The 20873-nt window shown below is 37.4% G+C and overlaps 1 protein-coding gene across 1 annotated transcript; it reads right to left on the bottom strand.

Annotated features, from left to right (window-relative positions):
- Nucleotides 1-7464: 7464 nt before the first annotated feature.
- Nucleotides 7465-20442, bottom strand: LOC103608817 (zinc finger protein 345-like). Its single transcript, XM_008593208.1, is given in 8 exon segments — nucleotides 7465-7797; nucleotides 7799-7883; nucleotides 7886-7918; nucleotides 8015-10045; nucleotides 11669-11734; nucleotides 11737-11760; nucleotides 12148-12274; nucleotides 20388-20442. Coding segments are annotated over 8 exon segments (2619 nt in total). The 5' UTR covers nucleotides 20427-20442; the 3' UTR covers nucleotides 7465-7583.
- Between the last annotated feature and the right edge of the window lie 431 nt (nucleotides 20443-20873).

Genomic DNA, 20873 nt, shown 5'->3' with positions numbered 1-20873 from the left:
ACTACATATTGCTAATGATGATGCCTTTTGAGATTGGTTTCAATAACATTAAAAAAAAATCTTAGGGAGACCCAAAGAATGTTTTAAGAAGAACCATTACACATTTCTGGGGTCCTGAAACTGGGTAAATCCTTGGCTTGACTCTACCTTTGGCCTGGGCCAGAGTGGACTGTTCACATTCTGGTCCCCAAATGCAGAAAGATGAGGCCTGAAACCCTCTCACCTTGAACCCAGAGGGCCTAGAGCCCACCAGACCCTCAGAATTTTTTTTTAAAAAGAGGGTGAACAAGCTGGAATCCAAAGCCACTCAGTTTCATGCTTTAGTTCCCACTGGTTTACTGAGAAACAGAAATGTAACTTGAGGCTATGTGTAGTTTGTCCACATATGGGCACAAGATAAGTAACTGACACTTTTGACAGGAATATGTGAAAAACTGTTAGTGTGCAGAAAGTCAACCAACCTGGCCTGCAATTGTGTGCACTTGAGGTAGGTTTCAAATTCCCCAATACACATAAACCCAGTGAAAGCCAATGAAGGGAGTCAAGGCATGTACCTCCTGGGCCCAAATACATTAAGTACAAAGAGATTTCTCCTCTGGACAGACTCCCACACCAAGTAGGTGAATGACATGATGTGGTTAGTGAGAGAGGCCCACCCAGGCTTCCAGACTGCAGAACATGGTTTCCATGGAAGAATGGGAGAATACGGCACGGTGGTCCAATTCTACAGCCAGCCTGAGACCTTGAACAACAAACCTAAAACTCAAACTCTCATTTTTCTATCTAGGAGGTGGGGTTAATCACACCTGTGCTAGACATGAAATTTTGATACACTATCAAAACAACTCTTACATCCAGTGGAAATTAAAGAATACACTGAATGAGAATAAATAAATCACATGTAAAAACTGGCATTTTAGAGTAACTTCTTCTGCGCAGAAAATGAAACAATTAACAAAGTGAGGAGACAACCACAGACTCAGAGTAAATATCTGCAAACTGTATGTCTGATAAATGGTTAATATCCAAAAACATATAAAAGACTCAAAGTACCCGACAACAAAAAAACCCCAAATAACTCTATTCAAAAAATGAGCAAAGAGCCTGGGTAGACATTTATCAAAAGAAGACATGCAATGGCCAATAGAAGTATGAAAAAATCCTCAACTTCACTAATTCTGAGAAATGGAATTTAAAAACCACAATGAGAACACTTTACACCTGTTAGAATGGCTATTCTCAGAAAGATAAAAGATAACTGTTCATGAGCGTGTGAAGAAAACAGAACACTTGTGCACTGTAGGTGAGAGTGTAAGTTAGAACACCATTTTGGAAAGTAGCATAAATTTTTCTCAAAGTGCTAAAAAACATCTACCATAGATCTAAAAACTCCACTTCTGAGTTTATATTCAAATGAATTGAAATCAGCTTGTCAGAGATGTCACTCTTCCAATGTTCACTGCACCATTATTCACAACAGGCAACATATCAAAACTACAGAAATGCTCAATATCAAAAGTACAGAAATGAATAAATATCATGCATATAAAAAATGGAATTCTATTCAGCTTTAGGAAAAAACAAATTGTCAATTGTGGCAAGATGGCTGAATCTAGAGGACACCGTGTTAAGTAAAATAAATCAGGCACAGAATAAAAACATATACCACATAATTTTAGTTATATGTCGTCTATAAAAGTCAAACTAAGGGAAACAGAAAATAGAATGCAGGTTACCAGAAGTTGAGAGTTAGGAAGAGGGTCAAGGGTAAATGTGGGTATGTTCAAATGGTACAAAGTTTCAATTTGGCAGGAGAAACACGTTCTGGTGATGTACTGCACAGCATGATGAATATAGCTAAGAGTAATGCATTATATATTTCAAAGTTGCTAACAGTGGATTTTAAATGTTCTCACCATGAAGTAAGAAGTATGTGATGTAATGAATGTTAATCAGTCTGATTTTATCATTTTACAATGTATACAAGTGTGTTGAAACATCACATTGTACCTCATGAACATATAAAATTATAATCTGTCAATTAAAATAAAATGAAAAATTTAAAGGGCAGGAATTGCCCAAATGAATTTCTAAAAAATACAAACAAGAAAAAAACAAATACTGTGCATAGGAAAAACACTTTAAATTCAAAGATACAAATAGGTTGAAAGTTAATGGATGCCAAAAGATATGCAATGTAAACAGAACCCATGGTCAGCTACACTGGCTGGTCATACTAATATCAGACAAAATAAAAAAACAAAAATGTTACTGGGGTTAAAGAGGGACATTTTATAATGACAAAAGTGTCAGTCATGAGAACATTATGACAATTATAGACACACACGCATCAAACACAGAAGCCCAACATTAAAAGAAAATACTTAGGAAAGAAGTTAAGAGAGAAGTAGACTATTCTGTATAAATGTTTGGAGATGCCAGGGCAACTTTCACTAGTGGATAGAATAACTAGGCAAAGCACTGACAATGGTACAGGAGTCCTGTACAACATTAAAAGCAACTTGACCTTACAGATATGTATATGTATGACACACCACAACAGAAAACATTCTGTTCAAGGGCACATGGAAGGATCACAGAAAACACCATTTGCTAGGCCATAAAATAGCCTCAATAAATGTGAGGATTGAAATCACAGAAAGTACGTCCTCTGACTACAATAGATTTGCACTGAAAATGATAAACTGAAGGATGTTTCAGAAGTTCACAATTATGTGGAAATTAAACAACAAACTCCAGCCAGTAAGCCATAAAACCACACAAAAAAATTTAGAAACATTTTGAGACTGAAAACAAAAACATGACATACCAAAACTTATAAAGGGATTAGAATAAAATTTATAGCCATAAATATCTATACTTTGAAAAGATGTGAAATCAAAAAGCTAACCTTCCAACTAAAAAACAGGAAAAAGATAGAAAAATTAAACCCCTAAAGAACAGAAAAAAGAAAATACAGAGTGGATAATGATAAAGAAATAATGGTGCTGTACTTTCTGCCCACTGGTACTAGAGATTTGGGGACAGAAGGGTGGCAAGTGGAAGTGACCTCTCTGCCCAACAGGGCCTGCAACACCTGCTTTCAGCCACAACTCTGGTTCTTTTCTGGACCCCATTCTGTCTTCCTCAATTTTACCCTGCCTAGGGGCCTAGGTTTCCTCCCCTCACTAGGGCTCTGAGGACAGACAAGTGGCCACTGCAGACTCCAGGAGGCTCCTTCAGTGAAAACAGGCTCTTGGTCCATTGCTAGGTCTGCAGACCTGTGTGCAAGAAGAACCACGCACAAGGCAATACACAAGTCGAACTAGTATTTACTCTGTTTCCTCTCTTAGTGGCAAGATACAAACATAGCACTCCATCACTGCAGATGTAAACACAAGATAGTCCTGAAGTACAAAGCATGTGGGACACACAGTCATATCTATTATGTGGTCCCATTTAAAAATATGAGGAATAGGAATAAAGGACACATCTTCCTTCCAGACACTACTTCTCACTAATTAGAATATGATAAATACTGTTTATAGCAGCTTAAGTACTTGCAGATTTAATCTCTTAACACCTTTGTGCCTGATCTGTGCATTCTCATGGAAGTATTTCTATTCAACCCACTGATTGGCTTTGTGTTAGCTTCAAATATTAGAAAAAATTACATTTACTTAAGAGAGAGTTTTGTAATAATGGTCATACAAATTTACCTACAATAGAAGTGTAGGAATAAAGTAAGAAGCACAGTGCTTTAGACAATAAATTTAACAAAATATAAAGAAGTGGCGTTTAATGTCAAAAATTCTGAGGTAAGCCTTCTGGTCAAGATGGCAAAATAGATGGTCCCCAGCGTCACTCTGTCTGACAAATAAACCAATTTACAACCATTAAAAAGCAATGACAGCCAAGCTGGGGCTGCTAGAGCTCAGTAGAGTAGGAGAGACCAATGGAGTTAATGAAGGCAGGAGAAGCCACAATAAGAGAAAGGTTCGCTTCCACCATTTTCAGCCCCAGCCACTTTAAGTCTGGAGCTGGTGAACACACGGAGCAAGAGATGTGAAATGCCACAGCTGTGCCCATTGTATGAAGTTGCTTGAAAGTGGCAGGGGAGAAGGACTTAGTGCCCCCCAGGCCAGCAAGACCACTGACAGGGTTTCCGTGGACCCACAGAGGAATGAGGAGCTACAGGCAACAGAAAAAAGTAACCACTGAGAAGCCAGTGAGTCATGACAAGGGACTGGTACATGGTCTGTCCTATGGAAAGTGTTTGGAGTGTGGGCAGTTGGGGAGATGGGCCCACCAGGAGAACATTGGTGCACAGCATAGACAGCTGATCTGCCCTCCAATCAGCACAGGATCACTCAGTGTAGACTGGTCAGGAATATAGAATTGCTGGGGTTGCAGTTTGCTGAAAAGACTCAGGCCCAGACCAGAGTTTCCACACAACCCAGGTGTACCAGACCTCATGAGACCAGGAAGTACATACAAGGTGAACCATTAAAACCTGAGCTGCACAGAAAGCCTTCCCCGGGGATTCAGCAGCAAAGCAGCAATTTAGCTCAACCACAGGGCTCAAGTGCTAGTGCCCATAGGAAGTTTGTCCATTTTAGAAGTAAGCAGAGGACAACAAATTAATTCCAGAGCAGAGTTTAAGTGGTGGGTACAGCAAATAATCCAACATAGAAGTGAAAGAAAAAACAATATATCCACAGATCAAAGTTTGATCTTAATTAGTAAGGGTCTAACACCACCAAAGAACACCTATAAAATCTAGGACTGGAGGCCTCTGGGCTCCCAAGCCAGGGAGGTGGGAGGGCCGAGGGCCTTAGCCATGCCCACTCTACATCCACAACCAGCTCAGCGGTGACCACTGGGGCTCCACAAGAAGCATCCTGGGCCCCTGAGCCAGGGCACTGAGGGGCCAAGGGCCTCAGCCACACACCCCCAACATCTGCATCCAACCAAGCCATGCAGGAAGCACCCTAGGCTCCTGACATGGGGCTGTGGGGGACCAAGAGTCTCAGCCACCACCCCCTGGCATCCATAAGCCCAGTGATGACCACCAAACTGCTGGTAATGCCCTGGGATCTCAAGCTGGGATGGTTGGAGGGCTGAGGGCCTTGGCCACACCCCCTAATATCTGCAACCAGCCCAGTGATGACCATCATGCCACCACAGGAAGTGCTCTGGTCTCCCAAGCTGGGGCAATGGGGAGCCAAGGGCCTCAGCCATGTCACCTGGACATTGAAACCAGCTCAGTGGCAACCAGTGAAATGCTGTAGGAAGCACCCCAGGCTCCTGAACTGGGGCAGTTGGGGTCCAAGGGCTTGAGCCACACCCTCAACATCTGGATCCAGCCCAGTGACAACCCAGCCACTGTGAGAAGCCCACTGGCCTCCCCTGAAGGAATGAGGGAGGCCATGGGCTTTGATCATGCTCCACCTCATTCTCTTCCCACCCTATTTCCCCTCCACATTCTCCTTGCCAACTGCACCACATGTTAACATGAGGTATGGAGCCAGGGGAAGCTGAACACAGCCATAACTAGGCAAGCAGCCACAACAGCCTGGGCCCAGCCAGGGTTTGGAGGCATGGAGCTGGGGAAAGCTGAACCCAGTCAGAATTAGGAAAGCCACCACAACCACCCTGGGCCACACCTGGGTACTAAGGCATGGAGTCAGGGGAAGCTGAACCCAGCTTCAACCAGGTACAGAGCATACCAAAAACACCATTTTTCATGCAGGTAGCCCACATAGCCGCCACAATTGCCATGGCTACTGCAAAAGCAGCTAGGTTCTATAGAAGCAGTCACAGCCACTATGCACCTGGCACACCAGACTCAACTGCATTGACACAAGGAGGGGCACCAGGGTAGACAAAACAAAACAAACCCACTCTCTACACAAAGCACCCTCCAGAGTAAAAGCAGCATCTGATTTATGATAATAGGGGAGGACTTGATCATATCTGTCTCAGTACTGGACAGATGATCTAAACAACAAACGAACAGATCAGTTAACCTATCAGATGGAGAGAACAAATCTATGGTGATTAGAGGGGAGAGGGGAAGGGAAGAGATTGGATAAAGGGCATAAAGAATAAGTATGATTTGTAAAAATGAATAGGCTAATAAAAAAATTCTGATGTAAGTCACACTATTATCTTGTGTGTAAGTATTTCCTATCTGTAGTTGTGCTGATGAGTGCTTCTGTCAAGATAAAATTTAGCAAATAATACTTATATGCATAAGTGCAGCATACTTGGGGCTGTATAGCAGCATCTCTGGCTTCTTTCCACTAGACCTTTTAACTTCCAGTTATGACAACAAAAATGTCTTCAGAGATAGCCAAATGTCCCCTGGCAGGCAATATCACCACTCATATTTAACTGTTATTAAATAGTCAAAACTTTTAAAGCAGTTTTGATCCTACATTTATCAATTCTATTTGAAAATTTGAATTCACAGTACATAAATTGACAGTTTTCATTTCAAATTACCTTATATATAAAAATGAAAGTTATTTTGAAAGATTTGATACATTAACAATGTCGATGAAGATAAACTTATTGTCACTATTCAATGAGATGTCCCTGCCTGGTAAGGTGTTCTGTATGTATTGCATTGTTTCTCCCCATAACTGAATTTTCCCATAAGCAGAGTTGGGAGTAAAAGGTGACAATACGGGTTTCTCTTCTGTGTGAATATTCTCATATTCAAGAACTGGTAATTCTCTCAGAAAGTTCATAAAGTCAGCACAGTGGGGTACTTTTAACACAAAGAGATCACATATGAAATGGCAAACCATAGTAAGCATTTCTTAACGTATGAATAGAGGACTTGGGGATAGACTTGGAAAGAACTACGGTTTCTTCAATTCAGTCTGTCTTAAATTATGGTGACTTTCTCCCACCTATGGCCCCTGACTGCACCCTAGGAGTCATCTTCCCTTCAATACCAGAGAATGAGAAATCAGGGACAACTGCATGAACATCTTTTTTAATTACCTGGCCTGGGAGTATCTTTATCACCTGTATCCGTACTCCCCTGAACACAAAACTACATGGTTCCACACACAATAATTAAATGCTGAGATTGTAGGCATGTGTACAGAGAAAAAAAGTATTTTTAGAAAATACATACCCAATCTAATCCATGCAGAATTCTCCCCCACCCATATAAATTACCTCATGTCTGCTGCAGTGTGAGTTCTTTTTACTTTACTTTACTTTCTTTTTTTTTTTATTCCCAGTGGCTGGCCAGTACAGGGACTCATGGTGTTATCAGCACCATGCTCTAACCAACAATATGCTAACTACAGCCAGCCCTATAACTGCTGAAAAAAGATATTTTCAGTTATTGACCCCCTTCTATATCTGAGGGTTGCACATCTACTGATTCAACCAAACACTTATAAAGCTATAATACAAGTAAAAAAAACAACACAGTATAACAACTATTTGCAAGGAATTCCTTATGTATTCAGTTATATAAGGATTCTACTCAAGATGTTAAGGACACAGAAAAAAGTTCATAGGTAATATTGAAACAGTACACTATTATAGAAAGTGCTTGATCATTTGCAAGTGTTTTCATCAACAGGGGCTCCGGGAACCAACCTCCAATACCAAGGGACAGTTGTGCATTTATAGGGCTTCTTCTTGGTGTAAGTACTCTGATGAAACGTGAGGTGTGATTTATGGCAAAAATTTCTCCCACAGTCATTACATTAATTGGGATTTTCTCATGTGTGAATTTGTTCATGTCTATTATGGTGAGATCCAGTAAACTGTTTTCCCACATTCCTTACATTCACATGGTTTCTCACCTGTGTGAGTCCTCTCATGCCTTGTGAGGTCTACCTTTTGGTTAAAAGCTTTCCACATTCTTTACATTCATATGGTTTCTCACCTGTGTGGATTCTCACCTGTGTGGATTCTCATGCCTGCTGATGTCTGACTTTTGGGTAAAATCTTTTCCAGTCTTTACATTCATATGGTTTCTCACCTGTGTGAGCTCTCTGATGAATGCTGAAGTATGACTTTTTGCTAAAAGCTTTCCCACAGTCTTTACATTCATATGGTTTTTCATGTGTGTGAGCTCTCTGATGAATGCTGAGGTTTGACTTTCGGTTAAAAGCTTTTCCACAGTCTTTACATTCATATGGTTTCTCACCTGTGTGAATTCTCTCATGTCTGCTGAGGACTGACTTTTGGTTAAAAGTTTTTCCACATTCCTTACATTCATATGGTTTCTCACCTGTGTGAGCTCTCTGATGAATGCTGAGGTATGACTTTTGGTTAAACATTTTTCCACATTCTTTACATTCATATGGTTTCTCATCTATGTGAGTTCTCTGATGAATGACAAGTTTTGACTTTCGGTTAAAAGCTTTTCCACAATCTTTACATTCATATGGTTTCTCACCTGTGTGAATTCTCTGATGAATGCTCATGTCTGACTTTTGAGTAAAACCTTTTCCACAGTCTTTACATTCATATGGTTTCTCACCTGTGTGAATTCTCTGATGAATGCTCATGTCTGACTTTTGAGTAAAACCTTTTCCACAGTCTTTACATTCATATGGTTTCTCACCTGTGTGAATTCTCTGATGAATGCTCATGTCTGACTTTTGGGTAAAACCTTTTCCACAGTCTTTACATTCATATGGTTTCTCACCTGTGTGAGCTCTCTGATGAATGCTGAGGTTTGACTTTTGGTTAAAAGTTTTTCCACAGTCTTTACATTCATATGGTTTTTCACCTGTATGAATCCTCTTATGCCTGCTGAGTTTTGACTTTCGATTAAAAGCTTTTCCACAGTCTTTACATTTATATGGTTTCTCACCTGTGTGAATTCTCTGATGAGTGCTCATGTCTGACTTTTGGATAAAAGCTTTTCCACAGTCTTTGCATTCATACGGTTTCTCACCTGTGTGAGCTCCCTGATGAATGCTGAGGTTTGACTTTTGGTTAAAAGCTTTTCCACAGTCTTTACATTCACATGGTTTCTCACCTGTGTGAATTCTCTGATGGCTGCTGTTGTGTGATTTTTGGTGAAATGTTTTACCACATTTATTACTGTAGGAAGTTTTTTTATATACTTTACATGGTTTCTCACTTGTGTGAATTCCCTGACATACAGTGAGGGCAGACTCGTAGTAGAAAAATTTGGTACATTCGTTACATCCATATGGTATCTCACCTGTGTGAATCCTCTCAGGATGGCTGAGGCATGAACTCTCACAAAAACTTTTTCCACAGTTCATACATACATAGTGCTTTTCTTCTTTGTGAATTCTCCGATGCATTATAAGGTGTGACTTCTGACAAAAAATTTTCTCATGTTCATTACAACCACAAAGTTTCTCCTGTGTAGGTGTTCTCTGATGTGAGGTAAAGTATGTCTTAATAAAAGACTTCTCATATTCAGTATATTTACAGTGTTTCTCTCCTGTGTGCATAATCTGATGTTTACTGAGTTTACATTTTTTATAGATCATTCTCTCACATACATCACAATGAAAATTTTTCCTTTCTACCTCATTTATTTCTTGGGCAATGACAGCTGACTTACCACAGTTTTCCTCATATTCATTATACTTATAGGTGGTCTCATACGTATGAATATTTCTATGTGTAAATATTATTGGCTCTGTGCTGGAGGATTTCCCTTTTCCACTGCATTCTAAAGGCTGCTTCCCAGTTTGAATATTGGGATGCTGGCTAAGATGCTCATGATGTCTGGGCAATTTTCCAGTTACATGATGGTCATCAGGTTTCTCTCCAGCAGGCATCTCATCAGGCTCTCTAGGAAGAAGTGCATTCGGACATCTGTAAAACTCCTCATGTCCCTTCCCTGAATAGTTTCCATTATTTATAATCTGATTTAAAACATGATATGAATTTAAAAAAAATGATTTTCCTAACACAACTCTATCATCAGCTGATGTGTTGCTGTTGGTAATTACAATTTGCTGCAAGCCTCTACCATGACTTTCTTGGTTCCTCTCCACTATGTCATCATCTAACTGGACATCTGAAATGAGAAAAAAATAACCATGAGCCACACATAAGCATACATCATTGATTGCTCAAGTAAAGGTACAGAAGTGGTTACCAATCCTAGCAACAAAAGATTTTTTAAAAAGTCAATAATGGATATTGATTTCATGAGTTTATGGAATTTTTTCTTACTGAGAAAGTAATATTGTACTAATGTATTTTCTAATGTTATATCATGTTTTTCTTTCCTTCTTTGTTCATTTTCAAATTTTAACTTATTAGTAAATATTTGCTAAGAATTTTTACCTTCTGCCTTCTTGTAGTTTTCAACTAAGCACCTTCCATTTCTTTACACCATTTTCTCTCTTTTATTTTTATACCAGTGGCTGTCTCCTGCTGCTGTTTTCTCATTATTTCACTATGAAGATGGCTAGGTTTTCCTTCATCAGCTACTTTCAGGTACAGAAGTGAGCCAACTTTTTATCACATATGCAGCAATATGGCTTAGGATAAGGATTTTGCATTTATGTAATGGCTATACAAATGTGGAAGCTTTCAAATAATAAAATATCATTTTTGTCCTTCCTAAAGATAGCTTCCTCCAAGTTTTTCATTTAACCTGACTTCCTCTGCTTCTAAAAAATCACTACACTACAGGAACTTCAGTTCTCCACTGTAGACGTCCACTTCTGTTCCAAAATATTTTGTTTTGTATCCAAGGCTGTTCCCAAAATCTTTGAAAAATATTCTTTCAACTCCTTCGCAAATCAACTTGTATTCTATTCCCAATGTCTAGTACACGGACTACCAGTTCATAATTCATTTCTTGTGAAAGCTTTTGTTTTGTGCACTGAAGTCTTGGTAGTCTTCTATTCTCACAAAAATAGAGTCTCCTGTACATTTCTCATTTTTTAAAATGATTTCCAAAAAAACAAAAAAATGCTGACTTTGAACTTTCCCAAACAACAATCTTATCCCCTCAACATGAAACCCTTAGTTCACTTGGACTGGCACCCAGAATCTCCTAGTTTTCCTTCAAAGTCAAGGACCACCCCTTTCCATTCTCCAAAGCAGGGTTCTCCTCAGCTCCATGATTTTTGATGTGGTGGTACAAGGCTCACTGTGGTACCTCTTTTCCTATTTTCTTACCAACTTGCTATGTGATACTCTGCACTACTTTGGGATTCTGTGAAGAGTTCCCACCAGAACAAAGCCCCTCACCAGATGCAACCCCTTGAACTTGGAATGCTAAACCTCCAGAACAGACTTGTAAGAAAAAGGTTTTTTTCTTTATGAATTACCCAGTTGCAGGTATTCTGTTATAAGTAACAGAAAACAGATGCAGTATGAACAAAAAATGCACAGGAGAACTGAGGACACAAGCACACTGAAAATGTTAAGAAAGCAAATAGGAAAAAAAAAGTCAAAGCAGAGAAATGTAGGGATTAGATTTTGGGTACATATAAAATGGATTCAGCAAAATAAAATATTGGGATGTACATGGGACACCCCACCTTGGAGATTATGTAATATGAGCTTGCACATGAGCCATCCTCAGGTTTGGGACTTGGGGAATCATTGCTAGAAAAAGCTGAACACTGCCAACATCTAACGGGTTTTACTTTTCTTGGTTTCTGCCCAGTATGTGCTGACTAACCTTGCAGGATCTGGTTTGGGCATTCTTCTACTGTCCATGGCTCTGCTCCTTGTTCTAACTTGAAATCACCTCAGCTTTGTTAATGCAATGTTCTGTTAATGGGAAGTAATATAGGACTTTGTAGAACTGCTAAGTCTGACCTTTGGAAGAATGACAAGAGCTCAGCTTCAGATGTTGTGCAATAAAGAAGCCAATTTGAACCTCATGATAAAGAGAGCACATTGAGTAATGTAATCTTACCAAAATAGCAGGGAAGTAATATAGGACTTTGTAGAACTGCTAAGTCTGACCTTTGGAAGAATGACAAGAGCTTAGCTTCAGATGTTGTGCAATAAAGAAGCCAATTTGAACCTCATGATAAAGAGAGCACATTGAGTAATGTAATCTTACCAAAATAGCGTGAAATCCTATAAATGGTTCTTATATATGAACAAAAAAGAAACTGTTTCTTCTGAAAGTCACTGGGGAGTTTTACTCACTCAGTGACACCACGTTGTTGTAGGTCTCCAGCATCACATCCCTGTACAAAGTCCTCTGAGCATCATTCAGGTCCTGCCACTCCTCCCAAGTGAAGTCCACAGCCACATCCTCAAATGACACCAACTTCTGTAATGACACATAGTTCTCAACTCACGTCAACATCCCTGGGTAACAAAACAGAAATCTGGGAATTCACACCTGTGTGTGTATGTGTCATATACGTCTTATATAAGATGCTACTTTTCTGTACTCCATAGAATGGGAGGAAGAAAAATCAAAGGACAAATACCCTAGCACTGTAATAAGATTAATTACTAATAATGATATTACAAAACTTAGTTTATGCCTTAAGAAATATCTTTGTTGCTAGTGATAAAAGTGTGAATAAAATTTTTCTTTTCCAAGGAGAGTATAAACAGGCATGAAGACACAAGTATAATTTCATACCTGAAATACTGGGTCAGATGAACAAATTTAAACACAAGTTTGATATAGACTGGGATAAGAAAGAAATAGGAAATATAGTTTTATTTTGCATTCAGTTTGCACTTCACTGAAATGTCAAGGAAGTTAAACTCTTCCATGTGAACTGCATGGTCTCAGGAATATGAGGCAACAGCAAAAGACCAGTCACAACACAAAGAACACAACCCACATTAATGGAACTACACACAGCACCATGTCTGAGGGAATGATAAAACACAATATTGAGCAACTGATTATAGAGTGATTCCATACTTAAACATGTGATGTATTTCAAACACGAAAACATTTTATGTACTCATGGTTATTTTTAAATTACTTATGAATTAAAAGTACATTTAAAAAGGCATTCCAAAATTTCCTTCCTATGTGCCAAAGGATTGCTTATGTCCACACCAGGGTGTACAATGCAACTTTCTAAACCACAGGTAGTAAATAACATCATCCTGTAAGTACATAACTTTATTTGCATTTTTATACTCATCCACTACAAGGAGAATGGAAGAGGCTTTTAGGAAGAGTCAAAAGGGAAGAAAACAGGGTGAGAGAAGACCACCTACATTACACCATAGAGAAATAAACACACAGAATAGAGACATAACAATATAAAAAACAAAAAGGGAAATAAAAAGCAGAAACAGAATGTGGCAGTACTTTGCTGTGCAGAAATTAAAAACAAGAGTTTTACTCTCAGGTTATCTACATAATCACAGCTAGTTAGGTCCTGGCATCATAAAGTTTGAAAAATGGGAGAAAAATATAATGGGCAAAAGTGAAACAGACTTGAATACATAACACTTGAAATATCTATGGAAATGTCCAAGTGGCAATTGGATATATGATTCTAGCATTTAAGAGAGAAAGTTAAGGTGACAATAAAGATTTGAAAAGTTTCAAAATTTCCATGTTATCTGAAGACATCAGAGTGAATGAACCTAAAAGCTGGAAGTAAAAAAAAAAAAAAAAAGTACAGAATGTGCAGAAACACTTTCAGCATAAAATAGAGAAGAAAATGTGGCATTACATTATAATATAGAAGTCCGTTCTCCCAGAGAACAATTCTTAATGTATATGTGCCTTACAACAGATCATCAAACTATGTGACACCAAACCTAATAGAACTTCAAGGAGAAATAGAAGAATCCACCATCAAAACTGGAGATTTCAACACCCTTTAACAAAAATGAACCAATACAGCAGACAGAAAACTATAAAAGACATAGTTAAACTCAATAACATGACCTGGATATAATGGATATTTAAAGACTACTACTTCCAACAACAGAATAGACATTCTTCTCAAACTCCCATAAAAAATATCACCAAGACCATATTCAGAGCCACATGACACACTTTAGCAAAATTAAAATAATAGAAAGCATACAATAAGTGCTTGCAGACCACAAAAGAATTTAACTAGAAATCAGTTACAAAACAATAACTCAAGATCCCCAAAGAGAGAGGGATTAAACAACACACTCCAGTCAGCTCCATTTTCACTTTCATTTACTTACAAAATTTTTTTAAATATTTTTAATTTTTCTTGAGCTTTTTTTAACCCACACTCTAATACATGGGTTAAAAAAAAAACTGAAGAAAAATTAAAAATACTTTAAAATATATTTTTAAGTAAATGAAAGTGAAAATGGAGCTGACCAGTTAGCTCACTTGTTTAGAGCACAGCCTTGTAATACCAAGGTCAAGGATTTCAATTCCTGTACTGGTCAGCCACCAGAAAAAAAAAGTGAAAATGACACTTACCAAAATTTGTAGAATACAGAAATAACAGTGCTCTCAAAAAAATTTATGGCACTGAATGCATACATTTAAAAAAAAACTACACATCTAAAATCAATAATCTAGGTTTCCACCTTTGGAAACGGGGGGTGGGGGGGCAAGAGAGCTAATTAAATTGAAAGGAAGCAAAGAAAAGAAATAAAATCTGGAACAGAAATAAAATTTTTAAAAAAATCTCAAGAAAAGATAAACATCTAAAAAGCTGATTCTTTAAAAAGATCAATAAAATTGATAAGCCTATAGCCAGGCTAACTAAAAAGATAATGAACACAAGACAGAAATTACTAATATCAGAAATGAAAGAGAGGACATCCTTACAGATCCTGTGGACATTAAACAAATAAATACTATGAAGAACTCTGTACACACATTTGACAACCTATATGAAATGGACCAATTCCTTAAAAGACAGTTTACCAAAACTTATACACACAAAAATATACAATGTGAATAGGCCTGTGTCTATTATGAAAATTGAGTAAAGAAGTAAAGTTCAAAACAGAAAGCACCTGGCCCAGAAGTGTTCACGGGGGAATTCAAGCCAACATTTAAGGAAAAAAATATACCAACTTCCTACAACCGATTGCAGAGAACAGATGATGAAGTACTTCCCAACTCATCATATGAGGACAGCATAACCTCAGCACCAAAATCAGACAAAGATATTATGAGAATAGATACAAACTGTTATCTCTCATGAACATACATGCAAATATGCTCAATAAAATATTGGAAACCTAATCCAACAAAGTCTAAAGACAATTATGTACCACAACCAAGTGGTATTTATCCCAGGTAGGCAAGGGTAGTTGAACACATGAACATCAAATTATGTAATTTATAACATGAAAACACTAAAAAGAAAAAACAAAATATCACATGATCACCTCAACAAATGTAGAAAAAGCATTTCAAAAAATACAGCATCCATTCATCATAGAAATTCTCAGTAAAGTAGAAATAGAGGGGAACATCACAACTTGATGAAGATTATCTACAGGAAACTGCAAGTCATCCTTAATGGTGAGAAACTCAAAGCTTTCCCAGATAATCAGGAAAAAAACAAGAATGTATCTTCTCATCACTCCAACATCACACTAAAAGTACTGGGTCATGCAATAACACAAGGAACTAAAAGATTTACAGATTGGGAAATAAACAAAATTGTTTTTAGTTGCAGATGATATGATTATCTGTGTAAATACCCTAACAAGTAAATAGAAAACCTCCTGGAAGTAATGACTAATTAGAGCAAGATTGCAGGATATAACATTACTATACAGAAGTTAGTCACTTTTCTACACCCCAGCAATGACAAAGTAAAATTTAAAACAAAAAACACAATACTATTTACATTAGCAACTCAAGAAAGCGAAAGTAGAAAATCATCTATCTCATAAGAAATTAACATCAAAAATAATTTTAAAAACACCTACAAGTAAACAACAAAATGAATAATCTGATTAAAAAATAAGCAAAGGGATTCAACAGACATTTCTATAAAATTGATATGCCAATGTCTAACACGGAAAGATGCTTAACATTAATCATTAGAGAAGTGCAAAACCACAATGAAATATTATTTCACACGCAATAGAAAATAACAATTATTGGCAAAATTGGAAATAATTCACATTATGTGACAATGTAAAATGGTGCGGTGCCTATTAAAAAAAATAGTAGAGTGGCTTCTCAAAAAATTAAAAATAGAATTACCATAGGATTCAGAAATCCATGTTTTGTGTATGTATCTAAATAGCAGAATCTCAAAAAGATATTTCCACACCTGTGTTCATAGCAGTATTACTCAGAGATAAGAGGTGAAAGCAACCCAAATGTTCAGCCATGAATGAATGAATAGATAAAATGTGGTATATACAAAGAAAGAAGTAATATCCAACCTTAAGAAGGAAATCTTGATATATGCTATAACACGGAACCTTGAGGATATCATGCAAAGTAAAATAAGACACGAAATGATAAATATTGTATGGTTCCCACAGATGAGTCAAATTTTTAGAAACACAAAGTAGAATGGTGGCTGCCAGAGGCTGGGAGAAGAGGGAAATTGGGAGTTGTCATTTAATGGATATAGAGTTTCAGTTTTCTGAGATAAAAAAAGTTATGGGTATCTCCTGCACAACTGTGTCAGTATATTTAAAACTATGTAAAGGTTAAGAAATGATTCAAATGGTAAATTTTATGCTACATGCTTTTTACCACAATTAAAAATAAATTATTTTAAAAGCCAATAGATAAAGCAAAATAAATATTTTTTAAAATTAACTGATGAAATGCTAGAAAATAAAAAGCAGAGGATTAAAAGGCAGATGAGGCAAATACAAATAGAAAACTGCAAAATAGCACACTTAAATTAAGCCTTATCAATAATTAGTTTAAATGGAATTGCTTTAAATGTTCTACTTAAGGCAAAGACTGTCAGATTTGATAGAAAATTAAGGCCAACAACAGGTTGTCCAGAGAACTACACTTTAAATACAAAGAAACAAACTAAATATAAAATAATGGAAAACATATATACTGTAGCAACACAAATTATGAAATACTTAAGTGGAAATATTGATACTGGCAAAAGAATCTTCAAGACAAATTACATTACTAGGAATAAATGGAACACTGAAGGATGTGGGCCACACTATCACCTCCCGTAGCATGGAAAATGGAAAGTGTGTCTCACCATCTTGGTGTCTGCCAAAGGAGATTTTGGGCACAATGGGAAAAGTGCTAACTGTCCTCCTCTCTCTGCCACTGAGAAAATAAAAGAAGGATGTTCAATTTTCAAAAAGAATTTAGAGAAAATATGAAGGAGCTGAGACTTGCTGAGTTTGAAATTAAACTATTTTTCAATACATTTCTCCCAGAAAAATATTTTAAACTGTTAAACTATTTTGTGGCAAGGATCAAGTCCAGTGTTTTCCAAAACAGATCAAAGACCAAAAATATTTCTAGCTTTCTAAGGGGTACTTAGTGCCTAGTAAACAATAAAAACCTCTAAGGAAACAGCCACCTTGGAGAGAAGGGGAGGTCAGAGAACAAAGGGCCTGACTCAGAATGTGTGGGGGTAGCATTGGTCTAATGGATTTCAGCAGAATGGAAACCCGTGTTTTTATGGCAGTGATTAAACCTGATAATTTCCTGTATCAAAAGGTCAGAGTCAGAAAAAAACAAAAAAGAAGGTCATTGGATCCCACAACATATAATAACCAAAAATAGGTAAAGCAAGTCAGTCAACTGTAAACCCAGGCATTTAAGGAAAAGGGATATTGACAGGGAATGGCGAGTGCCCAGAGGAGACAGTGAAGGGGCACAAAGCATCTTTTCCATGGACCAAGAATGAGCCCTAATGAAATACTAAAATGGTGCCTGAAGGGAATGAGTAATTACTCAGACCAGTGACTGCAAGGTGCTGCCCCTTTCCACCAACCCTGTCTGAAGAAAAGTGCACACACGGTCATGCCTGTCTGTTCACTGTAAGCTGGATGTGTGTTAAAAAGATGACAGGATGCAGGAGCTTCTTTAGTTTGGCTTTTTGCCAACTGCACAATGGTAGGATATTTCTAGGGCTCTTGAGGGTAGCACTGTATATTTTGCATGTGGTAGAAATTTATGGTTAGAGAGCAAACTGTGTTCTATTAAAGACTGCTGCAAAGTCTTAATATTCCTCTTATTGAGAGGTGGAATCTAATTGCCTTCCCATTGATTCAGGGCTGGTTTCAGTGATGTGCTTGACTAAGAGAATTTGGTGGAAAAGATGCTTTAGTATCTAAGTGGAGATAACAAGAATCCTTGCAGCTTCTGCCTGGGCCTCTTAGACACTAGCTCAGGCAGAAGCCACACAAACCTGACTATCCTGAGAATGCCACTCTGTGAGGAAGTCCAACATGGCCACAAAGAGAGGGCTGGATGTCTGCTCTATGTTTCCAGCCACTAGGATGTATCTGGCTCAGAGCAGAGACACCGTGTAGTAGCCAACCCACATCACACTGTCCAGTTTACTGAAACAAGACATTGTGACATGTAATAAGATGTTCTTATTTTAAGTCACAAAGTTTTGTGATACTTTGTTGCACAGCAGATTATTGGAAAACCAAAAAATTATTAGAGACCTTACATAGTCCTTTGATTTGAAACTTGAACAATGTAGGTTCACACTGAATATTACATTCAAAACAAAGAAAGAAAGCATTTTACATCTTATGTTAGATCTCAAACTACAATTGTGAATATAAATGTTCAGTTAATTAGTTTGCCAATTTTTGTTTTTAACTAGCTGTTAGCTACAGTTCTACTTTATAAACATACTGATGACTAATGCACGCATCCATTTTTCTCATTCATTTTTAAGCAATTACCCGAAACAGGAGAAGAATAAAAAACAATCTGTAAGAAAGTTTAAAATCACGATGGGTCTTGTTGAAATGCAAACAGATAATTGTATATTAATAAAAACTACAAATAGAATCACTAATGTAAATTTACAGAAGCAAAAGGTAGACATTATGAAAATTGTACTTTCTGTTTTTATTATTTCCAGGTCTTTTTATTGACCATTGTTCAAACATGTCCCAGTAACTTCTGAAGGCTTTCTCCACACGGACTCCTAAGGATGTCACCACAGGTGCTGCCTAGAAGCATAGATCACCAGAGATTGAACCTAACAACCCACCAAACATTACCTTCAGGTTTTTACAAGGATAATATTTTGAATGTAACAAACAAAGTTACTGTCTTTATGAGTTACCAGCACCTTCTCCTGTATTGGCAGTGTATATAGAAATCAGAATAAATTGAAAAGTCTAAACAAACAAAAGTAGCAGGAAGTAACAGAAGAGAAAATTAGACCCAAGAAACAGGGAGGAGTCCAGGAGAAATCTCATTTTGGTGGCTTGTCAGTGGCTGGGTGGTAGGAATAACAGATATAAGAGGACGATGTCATTTGAATTTTAGATTTGTTGACTTTGAGGTGACTTTTTTTCCCTGACAGCTGGCTGGCATAGAGATCTGAGCCCTTGACCTTGGTGTTAAAACAACATGATCTAAACAACTGAGCTAACAAGCCAGCCACTTGAGGTGCCGTTTGAATAGCTACAAACAAGCTTCAACAGAGTTCAACCTGACATCAATAGACTAGGGAAGAAGTACCACCTTGAGAGAAAAAAAAGAGTGCAAAATACAGAGGACTGAATTAGTGAAAAAGAATTTCACATGAGAAGAACAAGACCCAGGATAAAGCACTTTGATAAGCTATGTTATAAAAAAGAAAGGAGAAGAATTCAGGAGAAAAGAGCAAAAACCATCAGTGAAGTCATGAAAGAAACTAATAAACACAGAGAACTTCTAGGAGAATATCAAAAACAGTACTTCAAAGTGTAGCAGAAGACTCAAGTTAGAAGAAGACTAGAGAATAATCATTGGATTTGACTATAATTTAGGTTATAATTCTAGGTTTTATCTATGAATCTAGTACAGTCTTCCAAAGCCATCTGGAACTGGATTTATTTTAATAACTTTATGTAAAGCTTACTAAGCAACTTGTGCCTTAGAACTATTTCCACTGCAGGAAGTGAGAAATGTTGATTTCCAGGTCAGCAGTGAAAAACTTTCTAATAGTGACGGTGTTGCAGGATTTGCTGCCACCAAGTCTTCACATCTCAAGAGAATTTGGCAGATTCTCTTCTCAGATTCCATCCCAATCATGTAAACAAGGTGTGTGCCTGTTGTCCATGACATCACAAAGACCAGAGACAAAGTTTTATTCAAATTAGATGACTCTGAGGTCTTACAAACTGCTATATCTACATGCCAACTTCATCTTATGTATGTACGTTTCTTTCAAGTTGAGTTTTTCTCATTTGTACTTTTCAATTTTAATTTATGCACACCATAAATCACACATAATACAATGAAGAGCGAGTAATAAATAACCAAAAAAACTCACCAGAGGTTTATTCACCTTTTGTTGCTCTTGTAAACCCATAGCACACTCTGACAGCATAGCTGGGGAAAAAAGAGAATGGAGTGGATTAAGCAGAGAACTGTTGTGGCTTGGCTCTAGATTCTCCTTTCCAACACTCTCTACTTATTAGCTGAAAAAGACAAACAAAAAGCCTTTCTGTGAGAGAACAGTTCTTCATGCCTCAACAAGGGACAAGGACCCCATTAAAGATGCAGCTACAAGTATATTAATAGTTATACATTACACACACAATTTATTTTTGGGTAATGAAAACATACATAACCTACTGACTTAGCAATGTTATCTAAACATACAACTTAATAACTTAAACCAAAGAAAAACACATTGTGACATCACTAAAATTAGTGTTATGGAAACAGTTTGACAATATTAACTGTTACCCTATTAATATATTAAATTCACACATGCCTCCAAAAAAGTGTTTTCTAAATATCTGGATAGTGTGCA

This window comes from Galeopterus variegatus, unplaced genomic scaffold (genome assembly GCF_000696425.1).
Source record: "Galeopterus variegatus unplaced genomic scaffold, G_variegatus-3.0.2 Scaffold8883, whole genome shotgun sequence".
NCBI lineage: Eukaryota > Metazoa > Chordata > Mammalia > Dermoptera > Cynocephalidae > Galeopterus > Galeopterus variegatus.
The sequence above is the reverse complement of the archived record's forward strand: the minus strand, read 5'-3'. Positions and strand labels throughout refer to the sequence as shown.